Genomic DNA, 15,565 nt, shown 5'->3' with positions numbered 1-15,565 from the left:
AAAATCGCTGCAATATGGACCATGAAGACGCCACACGACAAGAAGGCGGTGCTATGATTTCTGAGCTTCGTCAACTTCCTCGGCAGGTTCACCCCAAACCTGTCCGTACGGACGGCAACTTTACGCAATCTCCTACGAAAGACCACTACGTTTGAGTGGACACAACGTCACCAAAATGAATGGGTGGATCTCAAACAGCAACTAACGAGGGCACCGACCCTTGTTTTCTTTGACGCAACCAGACCCACCAAGATCTCCACTGACCCCAGCCAGAACAGGATTGGCGCCGTTCTCCTCCAACAGGACGACCAGTCTGACTGGGTTCCGGTGGCATACACGTCCAGGGCCATGACCGCAACTGAGTGCAGATATGCACAAATCGAAAAAGAATGTCTCGGACTCCTCACTGGGATTCTAAACGGCCTGCCCACGTTCATAATGGAAACCGACCACAGACCGTTGGTCCATATCATAGACAAGAATCTAAATGACATGACACCTCGTCTGCAGCGCATCATGATGAAGCTGCAAATGTATGATTTCACCCTAGTATACACCCTAGGAAGAGACCTTGCCATTGCCGACGCACTGTCCCGATTAATTGGCACTGACAACGCACCATCAGCCCCTATCAGAGAAATCGAGGCCCAAACACAGTTATGCATGGAGAATTTACATGCTTCGGATGAGAAGCTTTGCCTAATCTGACAGGAGACACAGAAAGACGCAACCTTACGGAGGGTGCTGCACCTACTCCAGCACGGTTGGACGAGGGGACAATGTCCACAATTTCAGAATGTCAAGTCAGAACTGGTTGAAGTTGCCGGCCTGCTGCTACGCAATGCGCAGATTGTGATTCCGGCCACACTCCGCACCGAGATGTTACGTAAGATTCATGAAGGCCACCTAGGAATTGAGAAATGCAAAAGGCGAGCACGACAGGCTGTGTACTGGCCCGGCATGAATCAAGACATAACGGACATGGTCATGACATGTGACACTTGTCAAAGATATCAACCCGCATAGTGTAAAGAACCACTGCAGCAACACAAACTCACAATGGCGCCGTGGACAAAAGTGGGCATTGCCCTATTTCATGTCACAGGGCGTGATTACTTCTTTTTTTTAAAATAAATACATTTATTAAGAATTTTTCAACAAAATTTTCAACCATACAAACCCCCCGTAACAAAAAGAAAAGAAAAGTCGCATAGCAAGACATAAACATGTCATATCAACATGATACAGAACTTTGTACATTGGATTCCTCACGCACATGTTCAACTTTCCGGAACATTTATGTATTTTCTTGCTCATGTGCCCCCAGGAAAACCCCCCTTCCCCGTCCACCCTTCTTCCCCCCCCCGAAAGAGATGTCCCCCCTTCCCCCCCCCCCCCCCCCCCCCCCCCGCCAAACTTCATCTAACGCTCCACGAGATAGTCTAGGAATGGTTGCCACCGCCTGGAGAACCCCTGCACAGACCCTCTCAAGGCAAACTTTATCCTCTCCAACTTGATAAACCCTGCCATGTCATTTATCCAGGCTTCCACACTGGGGGGCTTCGCATCTTTCCACACTAACAAGATCCTTCGCCAGGCTACCAGGGACGCAAAGGTCAGAATGCCGGCCTTTTTTGTCCCCTGCACTCCCAGCTCGTCCGCCATTCCAAATAGTGCTAGCCCCCAACTTGGCTTGACCTGGACTTTCACCACCTTAGATATAGTTCTCGCAACTCCCCTCCAGAACTCATCCAGTGCCGGGCACGACCAGAACATATGGGCATGGTTCGCCGGGCTTCCTGAGCACCTCCCACATCTGTCCTCCACCCCAAAGAACCTACTCAGCCTCGCCCCCGTCATATGCGCTCTGTGAATAACCTTAAACTGTATCAGGCTAAGCCTGGCACACGAGTTGGAAGAATTAACCCTACTCAGGGCATCAGCCCACAGACCCTCTTCAATCTCCTCCCCCAGCTCCTCCTCCCATTTAACCTTCAGCTCCTCTACCAAAGCCTCCCCTCTTCTTTCATCTCCTGGTATATCGCCGACACCTTGCCCTCTCCGACCCATACGCCCAAAATCACCCTGTCTTGAATCCCCTGCGCCGGGAGCAGCGGAAGGGGAAAGAGGAGTGCATACTGTCGTCTTCATTTGGTCTGGAGGAAACACTCCTCTTCCTCCTGGCCCAGAGGAAATGGCATTAATGTACTCATCTCATGGCTTCTTGCCTCCTTTACTTGCTAGGTTTCCCAAGGTCGCGGAAACCAAAGAAATATAAGTTAAAAATTTACAGTTAAAAACATCAGCTTTGGGAAGAGTCATCCAGACTCGAAATATTAGCTCCGTTCTCTCTCCACAGATGCTGCCAGCCCTGCTGACATTGTCAAGTGTTTTCTGTTTTTGTGTTAAAAGGATAGATTTGGATTCTTCAGCCCCACCCACCGCAAGATCGCCACTGGCGAGACGCGGACATTGACCTCGGGCGGGATTCTCCGGTGGCCCGGTGTGCGGGGCCAGAGAATCCCGCCCATACTGACTGTCAAAATGAAAGCTTGCAGCCCCATTGTGATATGGAATTACAAACTCTCCTCCAGTAAGCAAATTGGCCATCCAACCCTTGTCACACCTCTGTTAAAACCAGAAGTGGGTAAGTTCAAAAGGAACTGGGTTCCTGCTTTAGAGGTTTGGAATTATGACCTCTCTCCTGTCATATCCCACTCGAAACATTTTCTCTTTCCCAACTTGCATGATTCTCATGCATTAAGACGTGTTTGAGGACAGATTGTATACCTGCCATTGCATTTAAGTAGTAAAAATGAAACTTGGAGTTTACTTGGATGTCACTCATGGCAAACATAGGGACATAAAAGGTGAAAGATAAGAAATCAGTGATATAAATAGAAGAATATAAATGTGTACATACGGCAGCATGAAATAATCAATGAAAAATTGTTTCATCTACTTTCGTGATCTTTAAATCATGAAATAAGTTGTTGGTCAAATAGAATAGGTTTTGGGCAGCACGGTGGCGCAGTGGTTAGTGCTGTTGCCTCACTGCGCTGAGGTCCCAGATTCGATCCCGGCTCTGGGACACTGTCCGTGTGGAGTTTGCACATTCTCCCCGTGTTTGCGTGGGTTTCAACCCCACAGCCCAAAAGATGTGCAGGGTAGGTGGATTGGCCACGCTAAATTGCCCCTTAATTGGAAAAAAATGAATTGGGTACTCTAAATTTATAAAATAAAATAAAAATTATTTTTAAAAAATAGAATAGGTTTTAAGATCATTGATAAACATTAGTATTTTTTCCAACTGCAGAAGGTCACTTACCAGAGTGGGTTGAAACAAGTTTAGCCGTAATTTTTTGTATCTCTTCTTTTGTCTGGTTCAGTGCTTTTTCAATTTTCCGTTTCCTCCTTTACAAGTAAAAGAATGATTTTGAGGTGTTTAAACTGAATTTGTTGGATTCATTCTGCCCCAAGATATTACTGTAAAAGTTACAGAGCCAGGATAATTTCTCAGCATTGAAATTATTTCCACAATTGATGGCAATTGCACATATGTATAAAGTGAAAATACAAAGCAGAAGGTAGGCAGGTTTCAAACTAATTCAGGCAGTTTATGAAACCGAAAGAGAAACAGTAAATACTGGAAAAACTCAGCTCATCAGGCAGCATCTGTGAAGAAAGAGACAAAGCTAATGGGCAGAGATTTAACAGAAGGAAATGTTAGGAAAGAGTTAATGTTCCCTCGTGCTGAAGTTGAAATTGTGATTTTAATTGTTTAATAAATTGCACTTATTGTTTAATAGACTGCACCAATATATAAAGGGGATACAGGTAGCACTGTTTTGTTGTTGGTGAAGTGATTACTAACCACAATAAACTTGGAGACAAAGAAGGCAAGACTTGCTTCCTAGTTCTTATTATAGAGTCACCATTGAAGCTTAACAATGGTGGCAGAGAATGGTTACTGCGTATAAGAAAAAGGAATTGCTACCTAAGGTTTCTTCAGATGAAAGACTATGGGCGCGATCTACCGGCCACATCGCATCTCAATGAGAATGCGGCATGGTCGATAAATTCCGGGTGAAGCCCCCCCACGGGCTTCCCGGCAGCCACAACGCCTAGCAGGATTTACTCATGCGAGGTGTCAGGAATCAGGAATCTGTCCACAATAGGCAGGACCAAGCTGTGCTCGCTTAAGTAGGCCTTAAATCTACTTAAGGCCTACTTACCCGGTATATACCGGCCTCCTGGGACCTTGGCACTGCCACCATGACAGGAACACTGCCATAATACCCGGGTGCCAGGGTGACACCGCCAACGGTCGGGGCCCTGCGGGAGGCCATGCCCATGAAAGGAGGGTCGAGTGGGGTATGAAGGGTGGGGGGGGGGGGGGTGCAGGGCAGGGAAGAAGGGGTCTCCAGAAGATTGGGAGGGATGATGGATGAGGGCCCTGGAAGCAAGGCGCTAAGGGACCCCATTGCAGGGTCTCCTCACTTGGGGGAGGGGGTGTGGGGTATTGCCCATTTGTGTGGGGTGACATTGCCCCTTGGGTGGGGGACCCAAAAGTGCGCGTAGAAAACAGGGCACTCTTTCAAAATGACGGCTCATTCTAGGAGTTCAGCTCCCAGTGATGAACAAAATTCTAAGGGCGCGTTTCTCTGGCCTCATTTCACTCGAGTGAGAGTGTGACGAGGCCGGTGATTAGCGGAATAACAGGAGAGGCCAAAAACGAGAACCGCGCCGGACGGCAAACAGTTTGCAATGTAACCGGCCCTCCCCCATAGGCAAAATTGGGATCCCGCTGTAGCGTGGAGAGAAGCCAATTATCACCACTTAAGTGCTATTTCCACACAATTAATAGGAGCCACCCCATATCCAAAGGCCTCCGCAGCAAGTGGTCACCCTGGCGCCGATTAGTATTCTGCTGGGGAGGGCAACCATGCGCAGCTCCGCCATGCCAACCACTGGATCATTCCGGAGCAACCCTTATCCCTGCGCATCTGCCCCACTAACCACCCGTAATCCCCACCAACTGTGGAGACCACTGGCTATGTGGCTAAAGGCTATTGCTGAATTGGCTATTATTGTTAAGTATGCACTTCACATATCCCACGTGTGTGGGCGGGCCATGTAGCATGTGGGAGTCATTGGGTAGAATCCCAACCAGACCATGATGCCTGGACACTGTGCCTGAACACTGCGAGAGGCAACACCACACATGCAGCTGCAAACAATCGAACACCCAGGGGATGGGCCCCAGCACCGGGGACTTGGCCACATCCAGAGGATGGGGGAGGCCCAGCGTCCGGTCCAGGTAATGTAATGTGCGGCAGTCAGGGTCTGTTGAGGGGGGCTCGTGGCAGCTGGGTTTGTGTGGGTAGGGCATGCCGGGTATGAGCAGGGAGGGGGACTTAATGGGGGAATGGAGGGCCGTGGGGTGGGAGCCACCGCTGTTTGTCAGTCGAACGCCCTCTCCCAATTCCTTACAGATATTGAATGGTATGGACGGTATTTTGGACCCCGTAGAACAGTGGTGCTGCTGGTAGGCAGCGACTTGAGGCGGTGGCCTATGTGCCAGACTCTGCCCAAATCCTGAGCACCTGGCCGCACATCTGGCCAGGGGGAGACCCAGAGGGGAAGACCCAGAGGGGGAAGCCCGCGATGACCCATTGTGGACACGCATCGCTGGTTGTTTGAACAAGTGACGGACATTGTATGCTGCAACGGCTCTGCCTCAACAAGAAATCGAGGCGGCAACTGCCCTGCCTTGCGACCTTGGCACCATGTGGAGAAGGAGGATAATCTCTCCCGGTGGCTGTCAATATCACCGCAGTACAGAACATTTATGCCTCGGGATCCTTCCAGGCTCAAGCGGGGACCTGTGTGGCATCTCGCAGCCCACGGTCCACAGATGTATGTGACAGGTAGCACACGTCCATTTTTCCCAGGCAGAATACGGGTAGAACAGTGGTTAGCATTGTTGCTTCACAGCTCCAGGGTCCCAGGTTCGATTCATGGCTTGGGTCACAGTCTGTGCGGAGTCTGCACGTTCTCCTTGTGTCTGCGTGGGTTTCCTCCAGGTGCTCCTCTCATCATGTCCCCGCTCCCAGGGCATGTGTTACATCAGTCCAGGGTGCTAGGACTGTGTCGGCACCATCAGCGGATCACTGTCAAATAAGGAGGGTGATAATAACCTGCAGAAAGCTGAGCGCCAGTGCTCCTCAATCAATGCCATAGTCTGACCCCTGCCTGTCTGCTGAGTGCTCGCTCACACCCATCACCTGCATGTGGTGTGCTTGTGGAGGGGGGGGATGCCTGGAGAGATGGGCAGAGGGTTCGGAGGTCGGCCCGCATAAGAGGTGACATACACGTGAGAACACCACCCACCAGGTACGCAGTACATACTCGTGTGACTCGGCCAACGTTGTCTACCTCATACGCTGCAGGAAAGGATGTCCTGAAGCGTGGTACATTGGTGAGACCATGCAGCCGATGCGACAACGAATGAACGGACATCGCGCGACAATCACCAGGCAGGAATGTTCCCTTCCAGTCGGGGAACACTTCAGCAGTCAAGGGCATTCAGCCTCTGATCTTCGGGTAAGCGTTCTCCAAGGCGGCCTTCAGGACGCGCGACAACGCAGAATCGCCGAGCAGAAACTTATAGCCAAGTTCCGCACACGTGACTGCGGCCTCAACCGGGACCTGGGATTCATGTTGCATTACATTCATCCCCCGCCATCTGGCATGGGCTTGCGAAATCCTACCAAGTGTCCTGGTTTGAGATAATTCACACCTCTTTAACCTGGGATTACCCCTATCTCTGGATCTGTAAAGACTTAATTATCTGCAAATGCTCACATTCAAAGCATTGTCTTGCATCTTTGAATTTGTCTATATATATGAGGCGGGATTCTCCGACCACCCGCTGGGTCGGAGAATCGCTGGGGGCTGGCGTGAATCCCGCTCCCGCCGGTTGCCGAATTCTCCGGCACCGGATATTCGGCGGGGGCGGGAATCGCGCCGCGCTGCTTGGCAGGCCCCCCCCAGCGATTCTCCGGCCCGGATGGGCCAAAGTCCCGCTGCTGGAATGCCTGTCCCGCCGGCGTGGATTAAACCACCTCTCTTATCGGCGGGACAAGGCGGCACGGGCGGGCTCCGGGGTCCTGGGGGGGGCGCGGGGCGATCTGGCCCCGGGGGGTGCCCTCACGGTGGCCTGGCCCGCGATCGGGGCCCACCGATCCGCGGGCGGGCCTGTGCTGTGGGGGCACTCATTTCCTTCCGCCTTTGCCATGCTCTCCACCATGGCGGAGGCAGAAGAGACCCCCTCCACTGTGCATGCGCGGGGATGCCGTGAGCGGCCGCTGACGCTCCCGCGCATGCGCCGCCCGGCAACGTCAGTTTCGTGCCAGCTGGCGGGGCACCAAAGGTCTTTCCCGCCAGCTGGCGGGGCGGAAATCAGTCCGGCGCGGGCCTAGCCCCTCAACGTTAGGGCTCGGCCGCTCAAGATGCGGAGGATTCCGCACCTTTGGGGCGGCGCGATGCCGGACTGATTCGCGCCGATTGCGGAGAATTCCGCCCATGTTTCTGGAACATACCTCTTCATTCACCTGAGGAAGAAGCAGTGTTCCGAAACCTAGTGTTTGAAACAAACCTGTTGGACTTTAACCTGGTGTTGTAAGACTTCTTACTATACTTTAGTGAAGGATTTTTATGTTTCACAGGTGTCCAATAATGCCCTACTCTCCCGATAGCGCTGCCGCACTTTCCCCTCCACCCACTCACCATTCCACCTCACCCCCTACCTACACCCCCTCTCCTCCCACACCTTCCCCAGTGCCTTCTCAGTGTCCTCGACATGCCTTCCTCACTCTACTGCTAAGTCTAGGTGTGTCCCCTGGATGCACATCAGAGAGAGGCAGCCAGCTGCTTATCGCATCCCATGGTCATCAAAGCCCCTGGCAGGTGTCCACAGGGGGTTCTGGGGCCAGAGGGCCCCGGCGTGCTTGTCAGCAGCACATGCACAGCCGTGCCGCCCTGTCCCTTGAAGCGAGGTGTGGCTTCATCATAGAGTCATAAATGTTTACAGCATAGAAACAGGCCCTTTGGCCCAGATTGTCCATGCCGCCCAATTGCCTGCATTTGGCCCATATCCCTCTATACCCACCCTGCCCATGTAACTGTCTAACTATTTTTAAAGGAAAAAATTGTACCCGCCTCTACCACTGCCTCTGGCAGCTCATTCCAGATGCTCACCACCCTCTGTGTGAAAAAATATTCCTTCTAGTCTCTTTTGTATCTCTCCCCTCTCACCTTAAACCTATGCCCTCTAGTTCTAGACTCCTCTACCTTTGGGAAAAGATGTTGACTATCTACCTTATCTATGCTCCTCATTATTTTAATGACCTCTATAAGATCACCCCTAAGCCTCCTACGCTCCAGGGAATAAAGTCCCAGCCTATCCAGCTTCTCCTTGTAACTCGGACCATCAAATCCCGGTGGCATCCTAGTAAATCTCTTCTGCACTCTTTCTAGTTTAACAATATTCTTCCTATAATAAGGTGACCAGGACTGAACACAGTATTTCATGTGTGGTCTTACCAGTGTCTTATACAACTTCAACAAGACGTCCCAACTCTTGTATTCAATATTCTGACCAATAAAACCTAGCATGCTGAATGCCTTCTTCACCACCCTGTCTACCTGCGACTCCACCTTCAAGGAACTATGAACCTGTACCCCTAGATCTCTTTGTTCTGTAACTCTCCCCAGCTCCCTACCATTAACTGAGTAGGTCCTACTCTGATTTGATCGACCAAAATGCATCACTTCACATTTATCCAAATTAAACTCCATCTGCCATTCATCAGCCCACTGGCCCAATTGGCCAAGATCCTGTTGCAATCTTATATAACCTTCTTCACTATCCACTATGCCACCACTCTTGATGCCATCTGCAAACTTACTAACCATACCTCCTACATTCTCATCCAAATCATTAATATATATAACAAATAACAGTAGACCCAGCATCGGTCCCGGAGGTATGCCGCTGGTCACAGGCCTCCAGTTTGAAACCCCCCCCCCCCCACAACCACCTTTTGGCTTCGGTCACGAAGCCAATTTTGTATCCAATTGGCTACCTCACCCTGGATTCCGTGATAACCTTTTGCAACAACCTACCATGCGGTACCCTGTCAAAGGCTTTGCTAAAGTCCATGTCGACAACGTCGACTGCACTGCTCTCATCTATCTTTTTGGTTACCCCTTCAAAGAACTCAATCAAATTTGTGAGACATGACTTTCCCCTTACAAAGCCATGCTGACTTTAGCCCTTGCCTGTCTAAATGCCTGTAGATCCCGTCCCTCAGAATACCCTCTAACAATTTACCTGGGATTCTACCAACCTCCTGGAATACATTTCATCAGGTCCTGGGATTTATCTATCTTGATGCGCTTTAATACCTCCAGCACCTCCTTCTCTGTAATATGTACTCTCCTCCAGACATCACTTTTTATTTCCCCAATTTCCCTAACATTTGTGCCTTTCTCAATGGTAAATACTGACGAGAAATATTCATTGAGGACCTCTCCCATCCCTTGTGGATCTGCACATAGATGACCTTTTTTATCCTTAAGAGGCCCTACCCTCTGCATAGTCATCCTTTTACGCTTTATATATTTGTAAAAGCTCTTTAGATTTTCCTTTGCCTTATCTGCCAAGACAATCTCATGTCCCCTTTTTGCCATCCTGATTTCTCTCTTAACTCTTCTCCAACAAACCCTATACTCTTCAAGGGATTCACTTAATCCCAGCTGCCTAGGCATGTCATATGCCTCCTTCTTCTTTTTGACCATGGCCTCAATATCCCGAGTCATCCAGGGTTCCCACCTTCTACCAGCCTTACCCTTCACTCACCCGGAATGTGCTCACCCTGAACCCTAGTTAACACCTTTTTGAAAGATTCCCACTGAGCAGCTGTCCCCTGCCTGCAAATAGGCACCCCCAATTAACTTTTGAAAGTTCCCACCTAATACCCTCAAAATTGGCCTTGCCCCAATTTAGAATTTTAACTTTTGGGCCAGAACTATCATTCTCCATAACTATCTTAAAACTAATGGAATTATGGTCACTGGTCCTAAAGTGATCCCTCACGAACACTTCCGTCACCTGCCCTTCTTTATTCCCCAAGAGGAGGTCAAGTTTTGCCCCCTCTCTAGTCGAGCCATCCACATAGTGAATGAGGAATTCTTCCTGAATACACTCGACAAATTTCTCTCCATCCACACCTCTAGTGCTATGGCTGTCCCAGTTAATGTTGAGAACGTTAAAGTCCTCTACTATTACCACCCTATTTTTCCAGCAGCTATCTATAATCTCCTTACATATTTGCTTCTCGATTTCCCGCTGACTGTTTGGGGGCCTATAGTACAGTCCTATTAAAGTGATCTCACCTTCTTATTTTTCAGTTTTACCCATATAGGCACTTTAGGCGAACCCTTGGATATATCCTCTCTCTGTACTTCCGTGATACTGTCCCTAATCAGAGGGGTGGAACTCAAGGGAGGTGGTGGCCACCATCCTAACTCCATGGGACAGGTCCCCGGGTGGGGCTTCACCTCTACGGCATGTGCCAACCTCTGCACTGGTGACCGCTCTGTCCTCGCCCCACCCCTGTCACCTCCAGGGCACATTCCTTGAAGGTCATGAGGATTCATATGTCTGGCACCTCTCCACCATTCTGGGCGATCTCCCGGTGATAGTGGAAGAGCTTCTCCTGAGGAGACACAGAATGGGCATCGTTAGGCACAAGCATGGTTCAGAGCGGAGGGGGTGAAGGGAGGGTTGGGGAGGTGGATGCTTGTGTGGGGGTGGAAAGGTCTCCGGGGAGGGGAAGGGAGGTGGGGTGTTGGGGAGGTGGTTGTCAACTCACACGTGCAATTCTGAAAGACCGGTGTAGGTCTTATTAAGGCACTGGAGGCCAGTCCTCCAGTACATCCCTCCTTGCCTTGACCACATCTAGGACTAGGTCCGCGTCTCCAAACTTTGGAGCCAGATGCGATCTGGGCGGAGCCAGGAGGCAGGGATCTACCCCCATACCTGTAGTATAGGAGCCTTACCGTAATACCCCTCGTATGCGGTATATACAATACAACAGTGGTGACTACCACATTCACCCCTGATGCACGATCAATGACCACGAAAACGAGGTTGTAGTCCAACTGAAGGCTTTAATAAGCTAGATGTTTCCCCCAACAGCTCAGGTACAGAATGACGGCTGCTGGGGCGGCATGGGCTCTTATACCCTGCCTAGCAGGGCGGAGCTACCATACATCCTAACTAATAGAAAGCATACAGTTTCCACCAATGGTGCTCCAGCCTATCAGGTAGTGTAATACTAGAATACCACAACCCCCTGTTAAAAAAGAGTCCAGCGGGGGTGGTGGGAAACTATTTACATTCAGGTGTTTAACATTTTAAGGAAAAGTTTACAAATTCAGTCACCTTGATCCGTCGTTGCGAGCGCCGCAGTTCTGGTGGTGATTTTGGCGTCGGTTCGGTCGTCGGTGACTCCAGGAGCGTGTCGACCTCATCTTCATCCCCAGGTGGGACCAAGGGGAGGACGGATCGTCCTGGAGCGGGGGCTGTGGTGGGGTGCGCTGGGGGGAGGGAGGGTGGCGCTGAGGCAGAGGGGGGGGGGGGACCCAGCTGGTGCCAGGTCCCTGTGGGAGACTGTGTCTTGGCGGCTGCCATGATACGCTACGTAGGCGTACTGCGGGTTCTCATCCAACGGGTCCGCCTTGTGTAGCCACACGTGCTTGCGGAGGAAGATGGGTCCTGGAGCTGCCAGCCACGTTGGGAGCGAAACCCCGGAGGTGGACTTCCTGGGGAAGGCAAAGAGACGTTCATGGGGAATTTTGTTAGTCGCAGTGCAAAGGAGCGACCGAATGGAGTGAAGGGCATTGGGGAGGACCTCCTGCCAGCGGGAGGCCGGGAGATCTCTGAACCGTAGGGCCAGCTGGACGGCCTTCCAAACCGTCCCATTCTCCCGCTCCACCTGCCCGTTTCCCCAGGAGTTGTAGCTGCTCGTCCTGCTCGAGGCAATGCCCCTGTTGAGCAGGTACTGGCGCAGCTCATTGCTCATAAATGAGGATCCCCAGTCGCTGTGGACGTAGGTGGGGAAACCGAACTGAGCGAAGATGGTGTTGAGGGCTTTGATGACGGTGGCAGACGTCATATCGGGGCATGGGACGGTGAAGGGGAATCTGGAATATTCGTCGACCACATTAAGAAAGTACGTGTTTCGGTCGGTGGAGGGGAGGGGCCCTTTGAAGTCCACGCTGAGGCGTTCAAAGGGGCGGGAGACCTTCACCAGGTGCGCTCGGTCTGGCCGAGTGCGGTTTACACCCGCGCAGACCTGGCAGTTTCTGGTGAGACTTCCTCGATGGAGTAGGGCAGATTGCGGGCCTTTATGAAGTGATAAAAGCAGGTGACCCCTGGGTGGCAGTGATCGTCGTGCAGGGTCCGGAGTCTGTCCACTTGTGCGCTGGCACAAGTACCTCGGGATAGGGCATTGAGCTTAACGGGGCGATACAAAATCTCGTAATTGTAGGTGGAGAGCTCGATCCTCCACTTCAAGATCTTATCATTTTTGATCTTACCCCGTTGTGTGTTGTTGAACATGAAGGCAACCGACCATTGGTCAGTGAAGAGAGTGAATCACCTGCCGGCCAGATAATGCCTCCAATGCCGCACAGCTTCAACGATAGCTTGGGCCTCCTTTTCGATGGAGGAGGGCCGAATTTCGGAGGCATGGAGGGTGCAGGAAAAGAATGCCATGGGCCTGCCTGCCTGGTTGAGGGTGGCGGCTAGAGCGACGTCCGATGCATCGCTCTCGACTTGGAAGGGGAGCGTCTCATCGACCGCCTGCATCGCGGCCTTGGTGATGTCGTCCTTGATACGGCTGAAGGCCTGGTGAGCCTCGGCCGTCAGGGGGAAAACGGTGAAGTGAATGAGTGGGCGGGCCTTGTCCGCATAGTTAGGGACCCACTGGGCGCAGTACGAGAAGAAACCCAGGCATCGTTTGAGGGCCTTGGGGCAGTGGGGAAGGGGGCGTTCCATGAGGGGGCGCATGCAATCGGGGTCGGGCCCTAGCACTCTGTTCTGGACCACATAGCCGAGGATGGCTAATCGGTTCGTGCTGAACACGCACTTCTCCTTGTTGTAGGTTAGGTTGAGGAGTTTAGCGGTGTGGAGGAATTTGGAAAGGTTAGCGTCGTGGTCCTGCTGGTCGTGGCCGCAGACTGTGACATTATCTAGGTACAGGAAGGTGGCCCACAGTCCGTACTGGTCAACCATTCGGTCCATCTCCCGTTGGAAGACCGAGACCCCGTTAGTGATGCCAAAGGGAACCCTAAGGAAGTGGTAAAGGCGGCCGTCTGCTTCAAACGTGGTGTACGGGCTGTCCTCCTTGCGAAAGGGGAGCTGGTGGTACGCAGATTTTAGGTCCACTGTCGAGAAGACCCAGTACTGTGCAATCTGATTGACGATATCAGATATGCGTGGGAGGGGGTACGCGTCGAGCTGCGTGTACCGATTGATGGTCTGGCTGTAGTCAACGACCATCCTGTTTTTCTCCCCAGTTTTCACAACTACCACTTGGGCTCTCCAGGAGCTGTTGCTGGCCTCGATAATACCCTCCTTAAGCAGCCGCTGGACCTCAGACCTGATGAAGGTCCTGTCCTGGGCGCTGTACCGTCTGCTCCGGGTGGCTCCGGGTTTGCAATCCGGGGTGAGGTTTGCAAACAGAGAAGGCGGGTCGACCTTAAGCGTCGTGAGACCGCAGACAGTAAGTGGTGGTAGGGGTCCACCAAATTTCAGGGTTAGGCTCTGGAGGTTGCACTGGAAGTCCAGGCCAAGTAGCAAGGCAGCGCAGAGGTCGGGGAGGACATAGAGCCGGAAGCCGCTGAACTCTACGCCCTGGATGGTGAGGGCGGCGGTGCAATACAGTTGTGGGCAGCACGGTAGCATTGTGGAAAGCACAATTGCTTCACAGCTCCAGGGTTCCAGGTTCGATTCCAGCTTGGGTCACTGTCTGTGCGGAGTCTGCACATCCTCCCCGTGTGTGCGTGGGTTTCCTCCAGGTGCTCCGGTTTCCTCCCACAGTCCAAAGATGTGCAGGTTAGGTGGATTGGCCATGATAAATTGCCCTTAGTGTCCAAAATTGCCCTTAGTGTTGGGTGGGGTTACTGGGTTATGGGGATAGGATGGAGGTGTTGACCTTGGGTAGGGTGCTCTTTCCAAGAGCCGGTGCAGACTCGATGGGCTGAATGGCCTCCTTCTGCACTGTAAATTCTATGTTAAATACCCCCGGATCGCCACGGAGTGGGATCCGGAGGCCAGGGAGATTTTCTGGTTAATGGGGTGTACCGTGAGGGAGCAGCGCCTTACCGTATCGGGGTGGATGAAGCTCTCAGTGCTCCTGGAGTCCAGAAGGCAGGCTATCTTGTGCCCGTCGACCTTCACTGTCGTCGACGTGGTCGCGAGGCTGTGCGGTCGGGACTGGTTGATCGTGATGGAGGCAAGACGCGGCTGGTCAGCGGCGATTGCAGGCGATGAACGGCCCGATGAGTGGCCGATGAGCAGGAGTCCTGAGGCGGGGAAGATGGCGGCGCCCACGGGCCGCACGTGGCCTGAGGCAGGCAAGATGGCGGCTCCCACGGGCCGCACGTGGGGGGTGCAGGGACAATAGCGATGATCGAGCGAGCCTGGCACACAGCAGCGAAATGTCCTTTCTTCCCGCAGGCCTTGCAGAGCGCGCTCCGCGCCGGGCAGCGCTGCCGGGGGTGTTTTGTCTGTCCGCAGAAGTAGCACTTGGGTCCCCCGGGGTTGGTTGGCTGCCACGCGGCGCAGGCATGGGGTTGGCTGGGGCAGTCGCTGATGGGGTCCACGATGCCCAGGAGGGATGGGCCGTGCGGTTGGGGGCATACGTCTGTACATTGCGTGAGGTGACTGTGAGCGAGAGCGCTAGTTTCTTGGTCGCCGCGAGGTCGAGGGTAGCCCCTTCTAAGAAACGTTGGCGGATGTAGGCCGACCCTATGCCCGTAACGAACGCGTCTCTAACTAGCAGGTCAGAATGTTCAACGGCCGAAACGGCCTGGCAATCACAGTCTCTCAGCAGAAATCTTCCACAGACTCACTGGGGAGTTGATGCCGCATGGACAGGAGGTGCCTGTCGTAGATTTTGTTGGTCTGCTGAGTGTAGTTCTCCCTCAGTAGCGCCATGGCCTCAGCGTAGGTCGGCACGTCCCGGATGAGGGGAAAGATATCGGAGCTCAGCCGTGTGTAAAGGATCTGGAGCTTCTGTGCCTCTGAGGGTGGTTCTGTTGCAGATCCGATGTATACTTCAAAGCAAGCTAGCCAATGTGCAAAGGCCGATTTGGCGTTGTCTACTTGAGGGTGCAGCTGCAGGTGATCAGGCTTGATGCGGAGAACCATCACTGCGTAATAAATTGATGCACTATCAATTATGACGAGACGAGAGTAGAGTGTAATCGA

General features: G+C 52.4%; 1 protein-coding gene across 1 annotated transcript in view; it reads right to left on the bottom strand.

Moving 5' to 3' along the window:
• Positions 1–15,565, bottom strand: part of LOC140430122 (uncharacterized) — a 292,957-nt gene that overhangs the window by 195,557 nt on the left and 81,835 nt on the right. Inside the window, exon 7 of the mRNA XM_072517635.1 lies at positions 3,329–3,414. Coding sequence (XP_072373736.1) covers positions 3,329–3,414 — 86 coding nt within the window. The remainder of the gene's footprint in view (positions 1–3,328; positions 3,415–15,565) is intronic.

Source organism: Scyliorhinus torazame, chromosome 9 (genome assembly GCF_047496885.1).
Source record: "Scyliorhinus torazame isolate Kashiwa2021f chromosome 9, sScyTor2.1, whole genome shotgun sequence".
In the NCBI taxonomy this organism is placed as follows: domain Eukaryota; kingdom Metazoa; phylum Chordata; class Chondrichthyes; order Carcharhiniformes; family Scyliorhinidae; genus Scyliorhinus; species Scyliorhinus torazame.
This window is presented reverse-complemented; position numbering and strand designations above follow the sequence as displayed.